At 44.2% G+C, this 19,096-nt stretch overlaps 1 protein-coding gene across 2 annotated transcripts in view; it reads left to right on the top strand.

Annotated features, from left to right (window-relative positions):
• ADCY5 (adenylate cyclase 5) overlaps positions 1–18,007 on the top strand; it is a gene marked incomplete at both ends in the record, with an annotated part of 206,619 nt that extends 188,612 nt beyond the window's left edge. Inside the window, 9 exons of one of the 2 annotated variants that reach the window (XM_080346723.1) lie at positions 4,602–4,718; positions 6,282–6,446; positions 8,698–8,873; positions 12,726–12,752; positions 13,576–13,708; positions 14,779–15,042; positions 15,301–15,505; positions 16,289–16,413; positions 17,879–18,007. In XM_080346723.1, the coding sequence (XP_080202849.1) occupies positions 4,602–4,718; positions 6,282–6,446; positions 8,698–8,873; positions 12,726–12,752; positions 13,576–13,708; positions 14,779–15,042; positions 15,301–15,505; positions 16,289–16,413; positions 17,879–18,007 (1,341 nt within the window). The remainder of the gene's footprint in view (positions 1–4,601; positions 4,719–6,281; positions 6,447–8,697; positions 8,874–12,725; positions 12,753–13,575; positions 13,709–14,778; positions 15,043–15,300; positions 15,506–16,288; positions 16,414–17,878) is intronic. The other variant, XM_080346722.1, reaches the window with a different exon arrangement.
• Between the last annotated feature and the right edge of the window lie 1,089 nt (positions 18,008–19,096).

Genomic DNA, 19,096 nt, shown 5'->3' with positions numbered 1-19,096 from the left:
GAGCATGTTGGCCCAGACCCACCAGGTGCTTGTGTATAACATCCAGCATGGTCAGTGCCTTCTGTGCACAGATTGCAAATATTGAAAATATCATGCCTTCCAGCTCCAGTATCTTTTTGGTTACCCCTTTTTTAGTGCTCCAAATTAGCCTCTGCTGACAACGTCTGAATACAAGATGACTTGCTTAGGGGACAGGTACTTCTGGCTTGTCAGCTACCTGTCTGATGGCAACAGCTCCCAGTAGCTGCAGCCGGCTTCTGTTGTTAAAGATTTTGATCTTTCAGGTCAGAGATTTTAAGCAATGGGTTGATACAGCCCTTGGTTAAGGGTGTTACTTTATTTCTGTAGTCCACATTGCTCCAGAAAGCATTCTTACATATATGCACAAGGAAGGCACTTCTACAGATCCTACAGATGAAATTTTAAGACACGGGGATGTCAGCATCATTTGTTTTGTTTCACACTCAGATGTGGGATAGGAGAACATGTGCTTTACATACCAATGGTTCATTCCACACAAAGTTGGAAAGCAGATGTCCACCCCAGGGTATCAGCATAAGCATAACTTTTGCCTGTTTGCTGTGCTGTTACAGGATAAGTGGCTCTTTTTTCTTCCTCTTTCCAGCTTTCATGTGAGATTTTCCTTCCCTGTTTTGGCCTCTCCAGCTCTGGCTTTGACAGTGGTCAGCAGCCTCTTTCTGGACAGCTTGATCGTGTTATATTTTCTTTTGCTGTCATGATTATCTTCCACTATAAAATTCTCCACAGACTAGAAGTTGATCCTGGAACTTCCAATGCAGCCAGCTTGGCTTTCCAAGTTTCTTCAGCTATAATAAACAAGAGAGTTCCAGTTCTTCACTTTGATGCTTCATGAAGACTTGGCCACCATGAGATGGTTTCCCTTCCCAGTAGATTCTAAGGTCGTGGGAACTGGGGTCCCTTTGCAAATACTCCACTGACAGACATCTGTTTTGCTACTAACTTATCAAGTTTGTGTTTCTTCTTAAAATGCTTAACTTCTGGTATCTACGCTGCTGTGTGGAATTCAACTTCTTGCATGTTCGTGGGAGCACGTTATGAGAGAAATTTCAAATTATCCTTTATGAGAAAAGTTTTTCTGTAGCTTTACATAGGTGCAGCTTGCCTACCTTTTTATTTGCCTCCCAAATCTAGTTTAGATGCTCCTTAAGTGGTTTGTTGTTGTTGTTTTCGTCTCAAGTAGGGAAAAAATATACCCCTGAAAACTGTACTTTTTTAATAGACTAATAAATCACTGTGAAATAAGTACCTAAATGGACTTGCAATATCAGGTTGCCTGGAGATGTTGTCTTTTACTCCAGAAACACCTTAATGTACTTCAAAATGCCTCAAAGGCTTTTATTACAAATTGAAAAATCAGAACTTAAAGACCCCATAGTTGTTGGTTGGGTTTTTTTGTTTTGTTTTTGGCCTGGGGTTTTTGGGGTTGTTGTTTGTTTGTTTGTTTTGTTGTTTGGGGTTTTTTTTGTCAGCAATTATCTAAGCAGTTTTCCATGTCCACAGTATATGTTAAGAATACAATAAGGAGAAATATGCCTCTTCTGTCTATGATGAGCTGTTATTGCAAAGTAAAGATTTTATTTAATGTATTTTTGTCATGCAGATAACTGGAGATTGTGGATTATTTTCAATGTAACACTAGTACTTGTTGGACAGGTTTTTAAATCCGGACTTCTACCTGTACAGCAGTGCCCTACCTTCCCCTTCCATACCCATTGGTACCTGCATGCTATCACAGCCTCTCTCTTCTGGGAGATAACAACTTCCAGCAGGATTTATGCATCTCAATTCAGGATGAGCTGGAATCAATGGGACAATCCAATTCCCTTTAACCCACTGTGGTTATTTTTCTTCACACGTGTACTTTAAGAGGGCTAATTAGTGACTTTAAGCTTGTGTGGCAAGCCAAACGTGATCTCGGCTGCCCAAGTGGACCATGTTCTTTCTTTCAGCCCCTGTTCTCAGCGGTGCACACATGGGCTTAGAGTTGTCATCACATCAGCCCTTCCCTTGTCCTGTTCTTCACTCAGATGAGATTTGAGTCTTGTCAAGAGGAGGAAAATGGTGTTGGACAGTACAAACCAATGGGCTAACCAGCAACAGTGTGCAGGGTTTCAGTGTGCTGTAATGTCCTGATGTTTTATTTCTTTTACTAGGATAGAAGGGATTTTATTTTATTGGAGAATGGTAGAAGAATTAATCTTCTTTTTTTCTATTTTTTGTTGTTGTTGTTGTTGTTATAGCCCTGGCTTACAGAGGATTTTATGGAGGGAACATTGCTAGAGCAGAGCTGAATTGTCGTAGCTGAGACAGGTCCCCCCTTTCTGTCGCAGAAGACCTCCAAGCTGCAGGGATTCCTGGTCTGTCCATCTGCCTCTGTGAACTGGGGAGAGCATTACCTGTGTCACAGAGCCCCAGGAATGTTGTGTGCAAGGCAGAGGTTCCTCAGATGTGCAGCATGGCTGTGCCATCGCTCTCCCTATTGCAATCCTGACCTCCTATGGTTTCTGGCATTTGTTTTGCCTTCTGGACTCTTTCCAGCTGCACTTGTTTACTGACCTAAAATTTTCCCTAGTTTGCAAAGTAATGAGAAACAAGATTAATACAAAGAAAACATGTTTTCATTAGAATTTAAGTGTCTTCCACTGATAGCTTTGCTTGATATCTCAGGCTTGGTTCAAAGTCAGGCTTTTTTGGGATAGCTGGCAGCAGGGGCTTGAGCCAAGATCCACAACAAAGCAGTCCTGAGTTTTATTTAGGTGCCTGATTTCCCAGAGATTACAGGAGGAGGTTGGGTCTGTGCATACCTTTGTGGAGCTTGGCCTTGAGGCCTAAACAAGGGGGTGGCAGGAAAACCTGTCCTGCTCTAATCCAGTTTGAAAACTGTTCAAATGCAACATAAACCCCCCTTCTGCCTCCAAATCCTATAAAGGTGAGAGGGGAGGAAAGCCTGTGGCATTTCCCCCATCCCTGCACTGGCAGGGGTTTGCTACCCGATGTCTGCATGGAGGCAGATGGACTTTGGTGGGCAAGGAGATATCTTGGTTTATGGCTTATTAACAGAGCCAAGGATTTCTAGATCAGCAAGGGTTTTTGCTGAGAGAGAGGTGTTTTGCATTGTCAATCAATTCTTATGCAGCGCAAATAGGGCGTAACCCTGATTTCCCCTTTCCTCCCATCCCTCACAGAGCCTGGCGCTCTCCTTCCCTCTGGAGTTAGCTGGATTTTTGTGTGTGTGCAGGTGAAACCAGCTCTTCCCAAACTTTCGCCCTGTGAACCTCTCTCTGCCTCTGCAAAAAGTCATCAGCTAATCAGCGCTGCGGCCCATCAAACGCTTCATAATTACGTTGTAGGACTGCTGTGTGGGAAGCTATGCACTGACACAATGTTGCATCTCTCAAGATGTAAGAGTGAAGGATAAAAGGGAGAAGCAGGACTTTTAATAGAAACATTAGTCATAGTTAAATTGCAGTGCCGTGTCGCTGAGCTGCTGGCTTCTTCGCATCTCTAAAAATACCCTCTAGTGGCTTGGTTATTCATGCTGTGTGCTGGTAGGGAAAGGAGAGTTGGGTTCTGGAAAAAACTTTGTCGGTGTTCAGCAGAGCCCTGGCCCCGGCATGATGGTGTGGAGGGGAAGGACCCCGCGGGGCCCAGGTGTGTCACTGCACAAGGGTCTCCTGGCCTCCATCTCTTCTTTGTGCCAGGAAGGTGGTGGCAAGTGAAGAGAAAGGGTTTGTTTCAGTGTCCTCTGGACCTCTCCTGGTCCTGCTGTAGCACAAGGAGGCCTCACACAATGCTGAGCGGTGACACCTGCTGCTAAGGGCTCCTGGTTGGTCTCCGCTTTAATCCAGAGTATGTTCCTACCTAGATGATGGTGCAGCACCTAAAGCAAAGCGCGCTGGAGGCCTGCAGTCAGAAAGCAATTAGGAGAAAGCTTCTGGCTCTGCTAATAATGAATCACCGGGACAGTCTGTCTGGGGGAGCTCTGCGATCACCCTCTCCAGGAGTTATTTTTAGCCCTGGGTGTCTGCGGTGCCGGGTGCCATAGACCAGACCAGGCCAGCTGGTTTCTCCAGCACCTTCCACCAAGGGTCTGACAGATCACAAGACTGACCTGGACTTTTTGACAGTCTATTTCTGAAATGGCACCAGAAAGTGCTGCAATATGCCTTCATGATCAAAGGGATATGATGTGTACTTTTTTTTTTTTTTCATTTCTGCTTTTTTAAATTTTTGATCCAATAATTTACAGGCTCAAGCTCCTGGCTGTTTCACTTAGAGATAGCTCGTGGTTTGCTTCTTATGACAGGATGAGCACAGGCCTGCGAGCCGTGCTCTCTTGGTTCAGGAGCCATCATCACCATTAGGGAGGACTAGGTAGATGTGGTGAGCCAGCCGGGCCTGCCGCCGTGAGGTGCTCACGTTCCTGCTCGCCCTTCTCCCGGAGCCGCCATCCCCCATCACCGGTCTCTAACCCTGTGCAGACTGAAGGATGCGGGTTGTAATCTGTAAAACAAGCAATGATTTCACATTTTTATTGAATCTCTTTTTTCTTTTTCCAGCTTTTCCCACCTCCACTCCAGACTCTTTCTAAGAAGATTGTTCAGTCCAGGACCAATAGTACCTTAGTTGGAGTCTTTGCCATTATCCTGGTTTTTCTGTCTGCCTTTGTCAACATGGTATGTGCATTATTTCCTTTCAGCTGACTAAGTTCTGCATAATTTTCTTATTGGCACTCTGCAGCATCCTAACCCTTTACAGCCACTGGGTTTAATGTAATCCTGCCTAAAGATTACAGTACCTGTCATAAGTTCTTTTTTGCCTTTTGGGCACAGAAAAGAAACAGGAGCCTGACAGCTGCATCTCTATAGCACATTATATGCCTGGCACTGATTTCTGCCCCTGTTCTCTCCTGATTCTTTAGATGCTTCTGGTTCAGGTACATAAGCCAAGCCTGGAGCGTACCCCTGTGTACGAGCCAGCACGAGGCTGATGCATCATTTAGCTCCCACAGCACTGAGTGGGTCTTAAGTGTTGTGTGGGCTTTCTGCCGGCATCTGCACGGTGCTGATCCTGCTCCGAGTGCAGTAATCACCCAGCAGTGGCTGTGGAGACTTTGCTTGGAGTTGCACTTTTGGGACCAGGGTGGTCTAACTTCACATCCAAACACCGCTGTGTATTTCAGACTGAGAGAGAGACAGGATTGTTCTCTAGGACCCTGTGGCTGCTGGTTCCTCACTTGCACAAATGGCTTGAAGGTTGAATGTATTTTAAAGAAACCGCCTGAATATTCTTTACCCCGTATAGGTCTATTTCACTTTTTAAGCTGGGAGTGAGGGAGATGGGAAAGAGAGAGAGATGGTCCTGGGGTCCAAGCCTTGAGCTTGGAGGTAGCTACAAAGATTTCACATGGCCCTGTGCTCCTCTCAGTTATGGCCTCGCTGACTTCCACTGGCACGGAGAGGCTTAAACACCTGAAAATCAGACCGCTACTTGCTCTTGCCTCAGCTTCCCTATATGCAAAGTGGAGATTTAGGAACAATTTTATGTTCTGTTGAGGTACTTGAATGGGAGACATTAGCTCATTGACACCCCACCACCCTCCCTCATAGTCACCTGCAAAGAGCTGCTGGTGTGGGTTGCTGAGCACCACGCAGAAATTAGAGCTTTATTTTTCTGCATAATGTGTGACTCTTTGCATTCATGAACTGTTTAATGTAAAAATTAGCAAGATGGACAAACGGAGAAGCACTTGGAGATCAGAATGAGCCTCTCCTGCTTCCTCAGCGCAATGTAGCACATCAGCCTTGTCACTACAGTGCTGCCTGTAGAAGAACGCACAGCAGAGGCTTTAGAGACAGCAGGGGAAAGTTATCAGTTCAGAAATTGCCATCAGCAGAAATAGACCAACACGAGGACCTTATCACAGACAGCAGAATATCTTTGTATGTGTGTATCTACAGCCCATCTACCTGCAGATGTTCAGACATAAAGTTGTGCATGAGGTTGAGCATGAAACTAGCTTTCTAGAGTGCACAGCCTAGATTTTATTAATCAGTATTTTGGGGGAGGGAAAACATAGCCATTTCACATGCAGTAAAATATAAGCTGGCAATTTCATTTTGCACATTGCTTTATTTTCTTGCTACAGCCATTTCTAAGGGGCTTTTTAGTTGATGCAAACTATTTGTTTTTCTTCTCCTTGTATATGCGTTTGAGTTTAATACCATCTTTTTCTCCAGTTCATGTGCAGCACTGTGAATCTTGCCAGCTGCATGGCTGCAGAATACAACGTCACTCCTGACCGGGTGGACATATGCCTTATCAGCAACCTGACTTCCAACTACAGCCTGGGCACCTTGCAGGGGTTCTGTGACAGTCCTTTGCCCAACTGCAACTTTCCAGAGGTATTGCTTGAAAAAATGAGTGGCGGGGGTTGGTCTGAGAAGGGGCTGCAAAGCCTGTTGGGAAAATCTCAGTGTTTCAGAGCAAAGAAGGTTGTGCCTGACTGACGTTATAGGACTGACACAGGCTACTACGCACAAACTGAAGTGTCTGAAGTTATTATCATGAGTCCACATTAATGTTTAAGTTCCCTTAGGGCTGAATAATCAGTAGGCTTTTATAACTGTTAGATCCTGGCTGCGGCAGGAGAAACAGCCTTTCTCCATGAAGCCATTGATGGCATGCAGAGCTGCAAATCATCTCAAATGACTTTGTGGGTGCTCAGTGTTACTTGAAAATCATTTCACTGAAATCAGTGTCTGATCATAGATTTAACCCTTCCTTCCATTGTTTTATGTCCAGATGAAAGATTTTGCTTACACCTTTTTTTCCCCTAAGTATAGTAGATTCTGGCTTCAAGCAGGTTAGCAGCCCTGGTAGTGGTCTGCTTCAATTTGTAAATGCAAATCCTACCTCTTCAGTACAACTTGTTTGAAAAAAATGCTTCTAATGGGAAAGAAAAAAAAAAAGTTTTGCACGCTGGTAGAATACTTTGCCAAAAATATCATCTTTTTGCAGAATTATTCAAGACCTTTCTGTGAGTTTATAGGTCACAGGCACTACATGTGTTGTCTACTGGAAATGAAAAGGAAAATTAATCTGTCTAGGATGGGGGCAGAATTTATGTCAAGGTCATCTGGGTTTACAGGGACCTGACAGATTTATGGCTGTTCTGTTACTATCCGGATGTCCAAGGTGCTGTTGAAAGCCCTGATATCCCACTAAACCTATTTCCATTTAACCTAACAGGACTATGGTTCTTATGTGATTCTGTGACTTCGAACCCTTCAAAGGTTCTTAGTATGTCCTCAGAAAGACCCAGGAGGAAAATCTGAACTAGAAACAGTCTGTGCCCATCACGAGGTTGTCAGGAGTGCTGGTTCAGTACAGAGAAGGATTTTGAGCGATGAGGAACAACCATTTTGCATGTTGAGAAGGCTGTGGCACCTTGAGCCAGGCCCTGTGGCTAACCAGTGAGGAGTCCCTCCCCTGCACTCCGCAGGGCAGATGTTGAATTTGGTACAGGCTCCGTCTGTCGCTCCCAGTGAGCTCTCAGGAGATGACGGGATCCTACCCCTCAGCCACAGGGAACATCCACTCAATTTCTAGAAACTGAAGAGTGAAGTTACAAACTGTACAAGTTATTTTCTCAAATTTGATATATCAGTGATGAGCTAGTAGTACATGAGCTTAGAACATGGCCATATTTCTACTTCAAGTAGGACTTGCTTTGAACTGAAAGGCTGGATTGCCCCAGGCATCTGATACAGTGTTTTTGCTAGAAACAGGCCTGTCCGGAGAGAGTGGAAGTTTAAAGCTTCACAGATCTGATAGCAGGAAGGTGGTGAGCTGGATAACATGCCTGTCTTTGTTGTGCATCCATGCTAGCTTTCCCAGGAACCGTAAATGGTACTTGCAGTCTCTAATCACATTTGAAAGCCCGGCCATGCTGAACATTCAACTCTCAGACTGGCAGAAGTTGGCGCTGGTGGCCCTGGTGAAGCAAGGTCATGGAGGCTGCCCCACCACCAGCTGTGGCAGAGGGCTCCGCTGCCACACGTGCACACATTTCTGCAACTGCTGGCAGAAAAAAATGATCATGGTGTTGGGCATTGGTAGAAGAAGTTTGTCCAGCCCACATCTTGCCGATGGATTCAGCGTGTCACATCAGCAGGGGCGATACTTTCCAGTTGGCATCAAGTGGGTGTCTGTCCTGGTGGTGTGAATCGCTACTGCCCTTGGTCCTGTGTAACGTGCAGATGTGCAAATTCGAGACCAGAATTTGACCTGTAAGCACAAAGTATTCCAGCATAACAGGATGATGCTTTCTGTTAATTCAGTAACCGTGTCCGGGGCAAACCTACATCACAACCTGGGATATACAGCTGTGAGCCATATGCATCTTGAGTGTAAAGCAAATAATGCCTGATAAAGAATGCTTTTCTCTCCATCAGTTCAGTTTTAACACTTTAATCTCCTGTAGCATGGGAAGATCACACAGGCAGCCCCAGGTTTATATGTTCAGTCAGCCCAACTACATAACTCCCAATCCCTTTCTATCCCTCTGTTTAGTTTCCTTTGTTTTCAGTTTTGATTTACCCAGCTGACATTCATCTCTCTTCTGTTTTTTATCCCCTTTTTGTCTTTATACAGTACTTTACCTACAGTGTCTTATTGAGTCTCCTGGCCTGCTCTGTGTTCCTTCAGATCAGCTGTATTGGAAAACTGATCCTTATGTTAATCATTGAATTTATATATGTTCTCATTGTGGAAGTGCCAGGGGTCAACCTTTTTGACAATGCAGATCTCCTGGTTACAGCTAACACCTAGTAAGTGCCTTTCACTTCTGAAATCTTCACCTAATCTCTTTCACCCAATGATTTCAGTGTGGCGTTAGGTGGACGGGAGCACCGAGGCTGCGATACAAGCAAGGGATGTGCATGACAGCAGAGAGGGCATGGCTGTGGCTTAAAGGCTTTGTCAGTGCTGCTCTCCACCTCTGAAGAGAAGGAAAGCACAGGTCTCTTTAAGATCTTCTTAATCTGGAACTTGACTAATGAACTATCTATTAATAACAAAATATAACTGGAATCGGAGTGGATCTGTATTTCTTTTTCTTCCAGAAACGGGGAGCTGCAGTTAGTCATTCTCACTTCTTCTGCTGTTACACTCCCAATATAGATATGTCTTTTCTCAAAAAAGAAAAATAAAAATCTACGACAAAGTTGAGCTGGCTCAGGGATGTGATAACGAACCACCAAGATGTTCAGACATCTGGTATATCACGCCCAGGTTGGGTTGGTGGAATGGTGGTGTTTGAAGTTTGGCTAGTGATCTCCTGACAGTGGCTGTTGGACACATGTCTGCGTTTGAAAAGCCAGTGTAACAGCTGGTCTCAGCGCAGTTCCCAGCAGAGGGGCCTGGGCTAAGTGGGAACAGACAGTTCCCCTTTTACTTATAAAAGGTAGTTTGTCATTACCAGGTCACACATTAATCATGGTGGCAACCTCCTTCCATTGGCATGGTTACCGCTCTCCTGAAGGTCATGCCAGGAGGGAAATTTGGCACATCTGCAAACCCACCCTCCTCCACAGGTTTCATTTCTCTCTGGGAGTTGTGGTGGTGTGTTAACTACTTGTTTTGATGATTTCCCTTTGTTGGCAACAATTGTATTTGAAGGTGAGTCAATAAAATCATGGTGTTGTCTAAAGGTGAACATGATGCTAGGATGTGTAATAAGGAGAGTTGCTTGTAAGACATGAGAAGTAGACTTTTGCTTTACCCAGGAGTGGGAAGGCCTAATCTGGAATATGTTTTCCAGTTTGGGGCAAGAAGGTGGTTCATGGCAATGGAGAGTCCAGAGCAGTAAAGAAGGATCAGCTGTGGTGGACAGGAGGGTGGCTGAGAAGATTCCCATGGTCCTTGCCAGTGCTGTCTTGTACATTATGAAACAGCTTGTGTAGTTGCTTTAAGCCGAATGCACCTGGTTACTTATGTCCTTCACATAAATATTCCATGATTTTAGCATTCTTGTGTGCCTGGCAATAATTAATGTAGGTACAGCTTTTACTGCCATTGGCAGTAATCAAATTATTTTGTTAGCTCAAGCAAATGAAATAATGTAGGAAAGCCCATGGAGCTTGCAGGGAGGGTATGGAGAGAATGAGTTTTCCCTTCTTTTTTTTGCAGATGTTTTGTATTCCAACAGCAGAAACTATTTAGCATTTCCTAACACAGTTAGAGAAACAAAAGCATTTTATATCCCAAATATAATTTCATTCTTGTAAGTCAAGTACTAAGTGAAATTACAGCACTTAAAAGTATAATTTACATCACTTCACAATCAAAATGTCAGTAATAAAGTGGAGAAGGTTAGCATTTTTTCCCAGAAATGGCTTTCTGTGATGCTATATTATCTCTCACTAGATGGTATTTGTTTTGTCCGAAGAGCTCCATGGACAGCTACTTGTTGTCCCAGTGTCTGGCAGTCCATTTGTGTGTTATGGGAACTGGGAGCTCAGCATGTAGCACACAGTTCAGAGATGTACCTTATTGTCCAGCTGATACTAAAAAAAACCATCATGACCTCATACTACTTTAATTGGGTGCCTGTTGTAGCCACATAATTACTGTCTGCTCTGCAGCCATTATGGTACTCTGACTAATTAGAAGTGATGCAGATGTCACTTCACACTTCTGTGTACAAACCAACCCAGCATGCAAGCAACTGAAAGGCTGATTATAGCACGCTGGGAGTCGCTAGACTCGACTGCAGCAACACGCCAGCGTGGGGATACACGAAGTATAACTGGATGGATAGAGCTGCTATCGTATTACCTTTACCCTATGCAGAAAATAAAACTCGTGCGTTGGTTTTAAAGATGTGATGGACCAATGTGATCTCGCAAGCTGAGTTCTTGCAGAGTGGAGCCCCAAGAGGCTTTGTCCAGTGATTTGTTCATCAAGCCCATCGTTTCTGTTGGTTTGTGATTTAGAAGGCTGTCTGACCTTGGTGTCGTGGCTGCGAGAAGAGAGATGCTCCTGTCCTGTGGGAGCTGTCCCCAACATGAACCACCTTTTCTGCTAGAAATGTGCACTTAACTTGACCAGGAGTGTATTCAGCAAGCTTGTCTCTGTGTTACCTTCCAGTAATTAAAGAGCCATCTGCTACTGGAAATGTCTGTCCCATGGGGGAGCAACCTACCAATGCAACATTGCATTGGGCATTTTCACTTATCCAACGCGTTACTGTAAAAAATGGGTTTCCTGCATTTCATAGTCTCTGCTGAGGATTTCAGAGCAAGTGTAAACCCACAGTGAGGTGCAGCTCCAGCACAGAGGGTCAGATCTGCCATGCTCCCATCATAAACAGAGCGATAATGGGGGGCAGTCAGTCATGCCTGACCAGGTGGTCATTTAGGGGGGTAGGGAAATTCACGCTGTTTGTGGGAAACATCTCCAGCTCTGACTAGATCCAGCCTTTGGTGTGGGAGCTGCTGTCACCAGGGCTCCCAAAGTGGATTCGGGTGCAAGAACTCATGTTCAGTGCTGGAGCTGGCCAAGAGGCCTCACAGTAGATTGTGTGCTAGACAACAGCAGGCTGCAAAATCCAGAGGAAATTCCATGCTCAGAGCTGCAGAAAATATCCTGGAACAAACAAGCTTAGAGAGTCACTATGCTTTTATTATTTAATTTTATGCCCAGCTAGGCACCCTTGGCTATTTTGATTTTGATGATTTGTATCTCTGATTTTGTAGCAAGAGTTTTCCCCTCAGCCCCAGAAAACTGTGACCTGAAGCTCTCAGCACAGCTGTGAGATCCTCAGGATAAAGATGTATCATGTTAGTAGCCTACAGAGCTGTAATTGCATCAATGACACTATAGTTATTTTACCACTGATCTCTTTCTTTCCATTTAAATAGTGTTTTAAAAGATCCACGTACATGGTTCTCAGTCACCTAATATTCCACCCACAAGTGAGAAGAAATCCAGCAGTATTAAGCAATCAGTCAGGAAACCTACCAGAAAGCTCCTTTCCACCCTTGCACTGTACAAAAAGCACACCCCTGCATCTTCTCCAGCAGCTCTGCTTCAGACGAGTGCTTTGCGGTGTTGTGAACAGTAAAAGCAATTGGCACAAGGGTTTTCTTCAGTGTGCTCATGTGCAGCACCCACAGCTGGGCACAGCACGGGCCATGAACAGCCTGCAAGGGAGCAGTGCTGGAGTTAGAGGAATTAAACACAGGTCGGCGTTACAATAAATAGGAAAGAGAGGAGCTATCCCTCACAAGATATTAGCCCGAAGCTGCCTTCTTTAAATCAAATTTTCCAGTCTGACCTAAAGGAGGAGTGATGGATGCACAAGCATTTGCTAAGCATCCCACACTGGCATTAAAATCCTTAATGATTCTCTGACTCTTAATGCTTCTTAGATATTTTAACCACATTAACCATGTTGCACCATCACTCTAGATCTTTGAGTGTAGCTCTGTGGACCTTTTTTCTGCCCGCCTTTGCTTCCCCCTGCCAATCTTTTTGTAATTTTGTGCTTTAAAAGGACCACAGCCCCACACAGTGTTAGAGAAGCCACATTGCAGAGGTGCTGGTGAATAATGTACAGAGGAGGAGTGCTGCAGGGAGCGAAACAGGCTACTAACCTTGTGTTTGTGGTTTTTTTTCAGCATGTCTGCAAATGCGACGTTACCATGGTGAGTCACCTTGGCGTGAAGTATTTGTATGGGGTTTTGTTGGTAGGCATTTTCTGTTCACGAGGTGCTGTGTCAGCACATCAATAGCAGTGCCTGCTATGTGACTATACATTGCTGTGAGCTGGTGCAACACAGTGCAAATGCCCCAAGCAGCCCAAGTGTTGCTATTTTGTATGTAAAGCTACTCTCAGACCATCCTCTTCCTTGTAGGACTTATGTCAACTTTCTTTGTAGAGCATCTCATTGAGCTCACTTGTCAGAGGTTTTATCAAAATATTTTCATACTGTATAATTCTGTAATTCAGATTTATGCTTCTGTTTGCTTGCTTGTCAGAAGGGATGGGGATGTGTCTTAGGGCTCTTTTCAGCATATAGAATATTTCCAAAACAAAGGCCATTAAGAAGTGACTAATTAGAGACGCAGTAAGTATAGAACAGTTCCAGACTGAGATGCTGGGGAAGCCAGTGCAGGAGACACAGCGAATACAATCTGAAGAGCTGTCAGCATTTTGATTTTGACAAGCACAGCAGTGGCTGAGCACTCTGTAAAAATGGCTTTTATATTGATTTTACCCCTTTTTAAGAAGTTGGCTTAAATTTCCAATTTCAAAGTCCTGCTTTAGAAACCAGCACCTATGACCCGAAGTCCTCAGCTTTTTGCAGACATTGTTTGTCCCTTTACCAACACATGCTTGGGGGCCAGGAAAAAAGCCTTTTCTCTAGAGGTTTGGTAGCCTTAAGGTGAGAACTGGGGAGTCTGGCCAAGCTGTGTTCCTCCATGCTGAGACTAACGGGGAAATTCCGCTCTTTCCTTGGCCCGCAGCTCTCCAGAGATGACAAGAGTCGCGCTGAAGATTGTGACCCCTGTCATCATCACCGTCTTTGTCCTGGCGCTGTACTTGCATGCCCAGCAAGTGGAATCCACTGCAAGGCTTGATTTCCTCTGGAAACTCCAGGTTAGTGGGGATTTGCTGTGTTGGAGGAATGCACAGTCGTCAGTGTTAAAACTATGAAGCTATTCACTATCAAGTTGAGGAGTGTTATGAAGTTCTTTTGAATTTAATCTGGATCTGGCATATAACTGAGCATACTAGTAATGCTCCATTTTGCATACTTAGTGCTGCTCGTCCTGGTTATTTACTGAAACCCCTTGTTTCCTTGAAAATGGTCCTTGGATGGTCCCCACAATAAAGGGTTATAGATTTGAAGATCCAGGTTAATGAGTTTGGACAACTGAGTTTGTCACTGTCACAAGAACGTGTAATATAACACGGCCTGTAAATATAAGAAGCTCATATTCACTGCTGAATTGATTCCCAGAGTTCAGGGAGCTTTAGTTTGCTGTGTTCAGGTGTGTGAAAGGTTCGCATTTGCATTTTCATTCGCTTTCTTGTTAAGCAGCAGGAACTGGCTTGACATCCAACCTTCATTCACCCCTAGGCAGCAGTACTGCAGAGCCAGCACACTACAGATAATGCCGCGCTTTGCTCCTGTCCCTGGATTCAGCGTTAATGTTTTCACTGCTTGTGCCCACGAGCGATGTTGGGGCATTGTATGTGATTCTCAAGCAAGCAGGACTGCAGGTTTTTTATAGATTTTTTTGCCTTCTGGATGACAGGACATTCTAATAACAGGTCGCAGTGGTTTGAGGAGGAAGCACTGAGGAAGCACTAATTAATTAAAGCTCTGTGAGAAGCAGATAAAACATTGTTATCCTCATTTATAAATGGTAAAAAAATAGAAGGGATAAGCCAACTTGCCTGTTCTAGGTCTGGTCTCAGCTGGCCAGAGCATTTTTTTCCCCAGGCAGAGCCAAGTGTTCTTCTTGTTCTGCCTGGACATACCACTTTCTAAAGGGTCTTTCTCAGTTTAACTTTTTACAGTTTCAAATGTTCCATTTCAAAAGCCAGCAAAGTCATAAGTGTTTTGCAAGTATTGCTTGTGCCTTTACCACCATGTGCTCAAGGGATGCGTGGGGGGGTTATCCCTTCGCCCCTCACATCACTGTCTCTCCCTCCTAAACCAGGCCACTGAAGAGAAAGAAGAAATGGAGGAGCTGCAGGCCTATAACAGACGCCTCCTCCACAACATTTTACCAAAGGACGTGGCAGCCCATTTCTTGGCTCAGGAGCGGCGAAATGATGAACTCTACTACCAGTCCTGCGAGTGCGTGGCTGTCATGTTCGCCTCCATAAGCAACTTCTCAGAGTTTTACGTGGAGCTGGAGGCCAACAACGAAGGGGTGGAGTGTCTGAGGCTGCTCAACGAGATCATTGCTGATTTTGATGAAGTAAGTCGCAGAAAATCTGGGTGGACAGAGTGAACTGAATCAACGAGTTTATTTGGGCTTTGCTGAACTTCTGAAGGACGGTGGCTATTGAATCCTTGCGCCACGGTTCATTTCTCCTTGCTCTAGAAGTCTTGAATATTTTTTTTCTCACATAAAAAATCCCTTTTATTCCCTTGTCACTCCTCCAAATAACCAATCCCTTTTCCCCCTGTGTATGTGTCAAGGTTCATTTGCATCTTTTGCTCTCTTGTGAAACAGATAATAAGTGAAGACCAATTTCGGCAGCTGGAGAAGATCAAGACCATCGGCAGCACGTATATGGCTGCATCAGGCCTCAATGATTCCACTTACGACAAGGAAGGGAAGACACATATCAAAGCTCTGGCTGATTTTGCCATGAGGTTAATGGACCAAATGAAACACATTAATGAACATTCATTCAACAACTTCCAGATGAAGATAGGTAATGTCTCTGTGTGTACAGGATTGGTCTCTCTGGACCTGGGGGTTTTATGGAGAGTAAAACCATAGGTGTTTCCTTTGCTGTGCAGTGATGTTGTTAATTTGGTGACAACAAAAATAACCTCTTTGGCCTCTCTGAAACATCAGGGAAGTTTTGTTAGGGCAGCAGCATGATTACTAAAGCTCCCTGGAGAATTAGGAGCAGTTGGGCAACCAACGTTGGCACAGAGAAGCTCCTATCACAGCACGGTCTCACGTGGTGTTTGAGCCTGAGCTCTTGTTGCCTGTGATGTGTTTCCTGCCCACACTGCCTGGGGTCCTGGGCTCTGTCATTCTTGTATATTAAATTGTCTTTCAAGCCAGGGACTAAAAAGAGGCAGAAAACTAGAAGGAGAAAAAATACGAAATGTCAAGTGTGGTGTTTGTTCTGGACGGGCACCGGGCTGCTGCCTTGGGTGTGCTGACTGCCAAGCGAACAGCTTGCCTGGCAGCCAGATGGCAAATAAACCTTACCCTGTTCTCTGGTACTGGAAAGTAGCTCTGGATTGAGCCAATCCAGCCTATGCTGCTAGTCAGACAGTCATAATGAAGCAAAGAAGCCGGCTTTTCTTTAAAACTTTCTTCCCCCATCGTTTGGCTGTAGCTTTACATGTCAGGGTGAAGCACTGCTAGAACCAATGAACCTTAGGATGGTTTTTATTGTCTGAAAAATAACTTGCCTCAAGCTTCATGTGGTTCATACCTGATGGATCTGAGCACTGTGGGATTTTTCCTCTCCTTCCAGGCCTCAATATTGGTCCCGTCGTAGCTGGGGTGATAGGAGCACGCAAACCCCAGTATGACATATGGGGCAACACGGTGAATGTAGCCAGCCGGATGGACAGCACAGGGGTGCCCGACCGCATTCAGGTAAGGAATTCACTGGAAAACTTACATTGCCAGCCCTGTGCCACTTACAGGTTTTGAAACTTAAATAGAATTGCAATTTTGGTTTAATTTTATTCCTTGATGCCGTACATTTAGTTATGGAGTTCTGAAAGAAAAGCCAAATGGGGATTGCTACTGGTAGCATCAAGTTTTGCCTTTTAATTTTGACCGCTTCTGCAACCTTAGCTCAAAAACTTGCAGTGTGGTTCTAGGTGGAATTCTTGGGCTGTTTCCAGCCCGGGGTGCCCCACGGGGCTGTGAGCACTGTCCTGCTGTGATGCTCTCTCACTCGTTCCGCCGGCTGCGCTGTTCGGCGCTCTGCAACTGTAGGCTTTTTTATTTTCCAAGGGCTCAATTCAGATATGTATTGTTGTAATTCACTTCCCCGTTTGCAATGCCATACACATGATGACAGCAAGGATCCAGGCATCAGCGGGATGGGATTGTATAACTAAAGGACAGTTAAAGGTTTAATGGAAACTGTCTTGTAATCAAACATCTTCTTGGCCTTCAGCCGGTGACCTTTCCAGTGATTTGATGCCCCTGTCCTGCTTCTGCTGAGCCATTGTCCACAGTAGCAGATTGTTGTTCCTTGGGAAAGTACTAAAGGGATGTAAAAATAGTGTAACCGTGTGAAATCCAAGAGGGGAAGCCGTGCTGTTTCTTTCCCATTAAGCTGTCAGTCAACTGGATCAATATTTATCAAACACCCTTTAAACTTTCCTACAAGACAACCTGTGAACAATTTTTGTTTTAGTTAAGCAACTCAGCAGAGCAATGTTACAGCAATAGGAAGCCAGAAGTGACAATATTTAAAGCCATCTGAAAAAGGGAGAGAAAATATTTGAAGTAAATGAATACCTCAGGAAACCTGGTCTTTAAACGTCTGTTATTCTGCAGTACAAATGATTATTCTTTTTTAATGATGGCATCTGTCCAGAGAATTTGGATGCTAGCTAGGTTATTCCATTTATTTGGTCTTTTTCATTGCCAGCTACCTTCTACTCCATAAAAACAAAGCCCTGAATAACTGCTTTAAATTACAGATCCACGGTGTGATTTTTCTAGCCTTTTGCAAGGACTTCTAAATTATTTTAACCAGTTTTCCAACCCCCATGCTGGTGATATAATGAACACATCTGAGTACCTTGAACTGCCAGGTGCAGGTTTTTAAAGGTGACTAGTTCTTTTTTTCTCCTGTGACCACTTTGAAAAATGTGGTTCAGCCCCAATTGTGTACCGCGCATGACTTCTGGATTCTCCGTTTCTAAAGACTGTGTGTGTTCTGCAACTAGTGCCCAGCTTTTAGTGATCGGTATGCGAATGATGACTTAGAAATAAACCAGCTGATCCTGCTTTAGTTTTGTCTGTGGATTACTCCAAATGTGAATGAAAAGACTGTGTGGAGGCATGACAAGCATATGCTTACTCTAGTTTAATTCTGCAGGTAACCACAGACATGTACCAGGTTTTAGCAGCCAACAACTATAAGCTGGAATATCGAGGCATCATTAAGGTCAAAGGCAAAGGAGAAATGACCACCTACTTTCTAAATGAAGGGCCCCCAATCAGTTAGCACCAACCGCAGCGTCACTCAAAGATGGAGTTTGCGTTACACGATTGTGAATCTGGGAAGAATCACATTTTGGCAGTGAAGCTGAACATGCAGCACAGCTGAAACTTCACAGCGTGACTCTAGAGCTGGTATCAGCAAACTCTTTGGCCAACCATCATGAAAGGCAATCGAAAGAATCCACCTCGGAGTTGTTCCTGGCTGAGTGCTGAATCGACCAAAGATGTGTACTACAGAGTCCACAGAAAAGACATGAATTTGGGATTTATAAAAAAGGCTGCTACCACAGGATGATATAAGAAGCTATTTAAGTATTTATTGACGCAACACAACATTTACTTGGTTGAAGGAATGTATGATTCACTACAAAGCATCATTTTGGAATGGATTTGCACTCCCATAATGTTTCCATCCCATACTGCCAGCTATTTGAAGTGTACCACTGTGTTTTTATTAGCTGTTTTGAATGGGCTTTCAAACTTGACACCCACTGTTGCAGCACACAAAAAGGCCTTTTCTGAGGGTATTGATAACGTTTCAGCCTGAAAGGACATTCTAGGCCTGGCCCCCTCTTTTCCCTTCTTCTGCGTGGCTAAATGACTGCTCTGCTCAGTGGGGCTGCCACATCTGCTGAAAGGAAGATGGCTCTACAACCCTATTTATTAAGAAGTCTTCTGTGCTCTCCTTTGGTATATATCAGTTTACATAGGAAAGACTCGATGTAAACAAGAGACACTTTGTGGGGGGAACTCCCCTGAAATTTGTCGTGTTTTGGTTTATTTTTTACTTTGTAATATTGAAAACATGGAGATCTAACAGATATACCAAATTCTATATTTTGTAAATTATATATAAATGAGGTGGCAGGCTGTCCACACCAAGGTGTGGTGGGAGTTGTAAATAACCTGTAGACTTTTGTGTAATTTTTTTGTGCATAATACTCTGAACACAGACTTGGCAGTTTTCAGATTATCATTATACAATCAACCGACAACAAACAGGTGAGTTGAGTTTCCAGGCTGAATCAGATGCATTTAAAAATGAAAATCCAGAAAATCTACAACCCCAAAGAAGAGGAAAAAACAAAGCACG

The sequence above is a fragment of the Nesoenas mayeri genome (genome assembly GCF_963082525.1).
Source record: "Nesoenas mayeri genome assembly, chromosome: 6".
Taxonomy (NCBI): domain Eukaryota; kingdom Metazoa; phylum Chordata; class Aves; order Columbiformes; family Columbidae; genus Nesoenas; species Nesoenas mayeri.
Note: the sequence above shows the minus strand (reverse complement) of the source record. Positions and strands in the feature narration are given on the sequence as shown.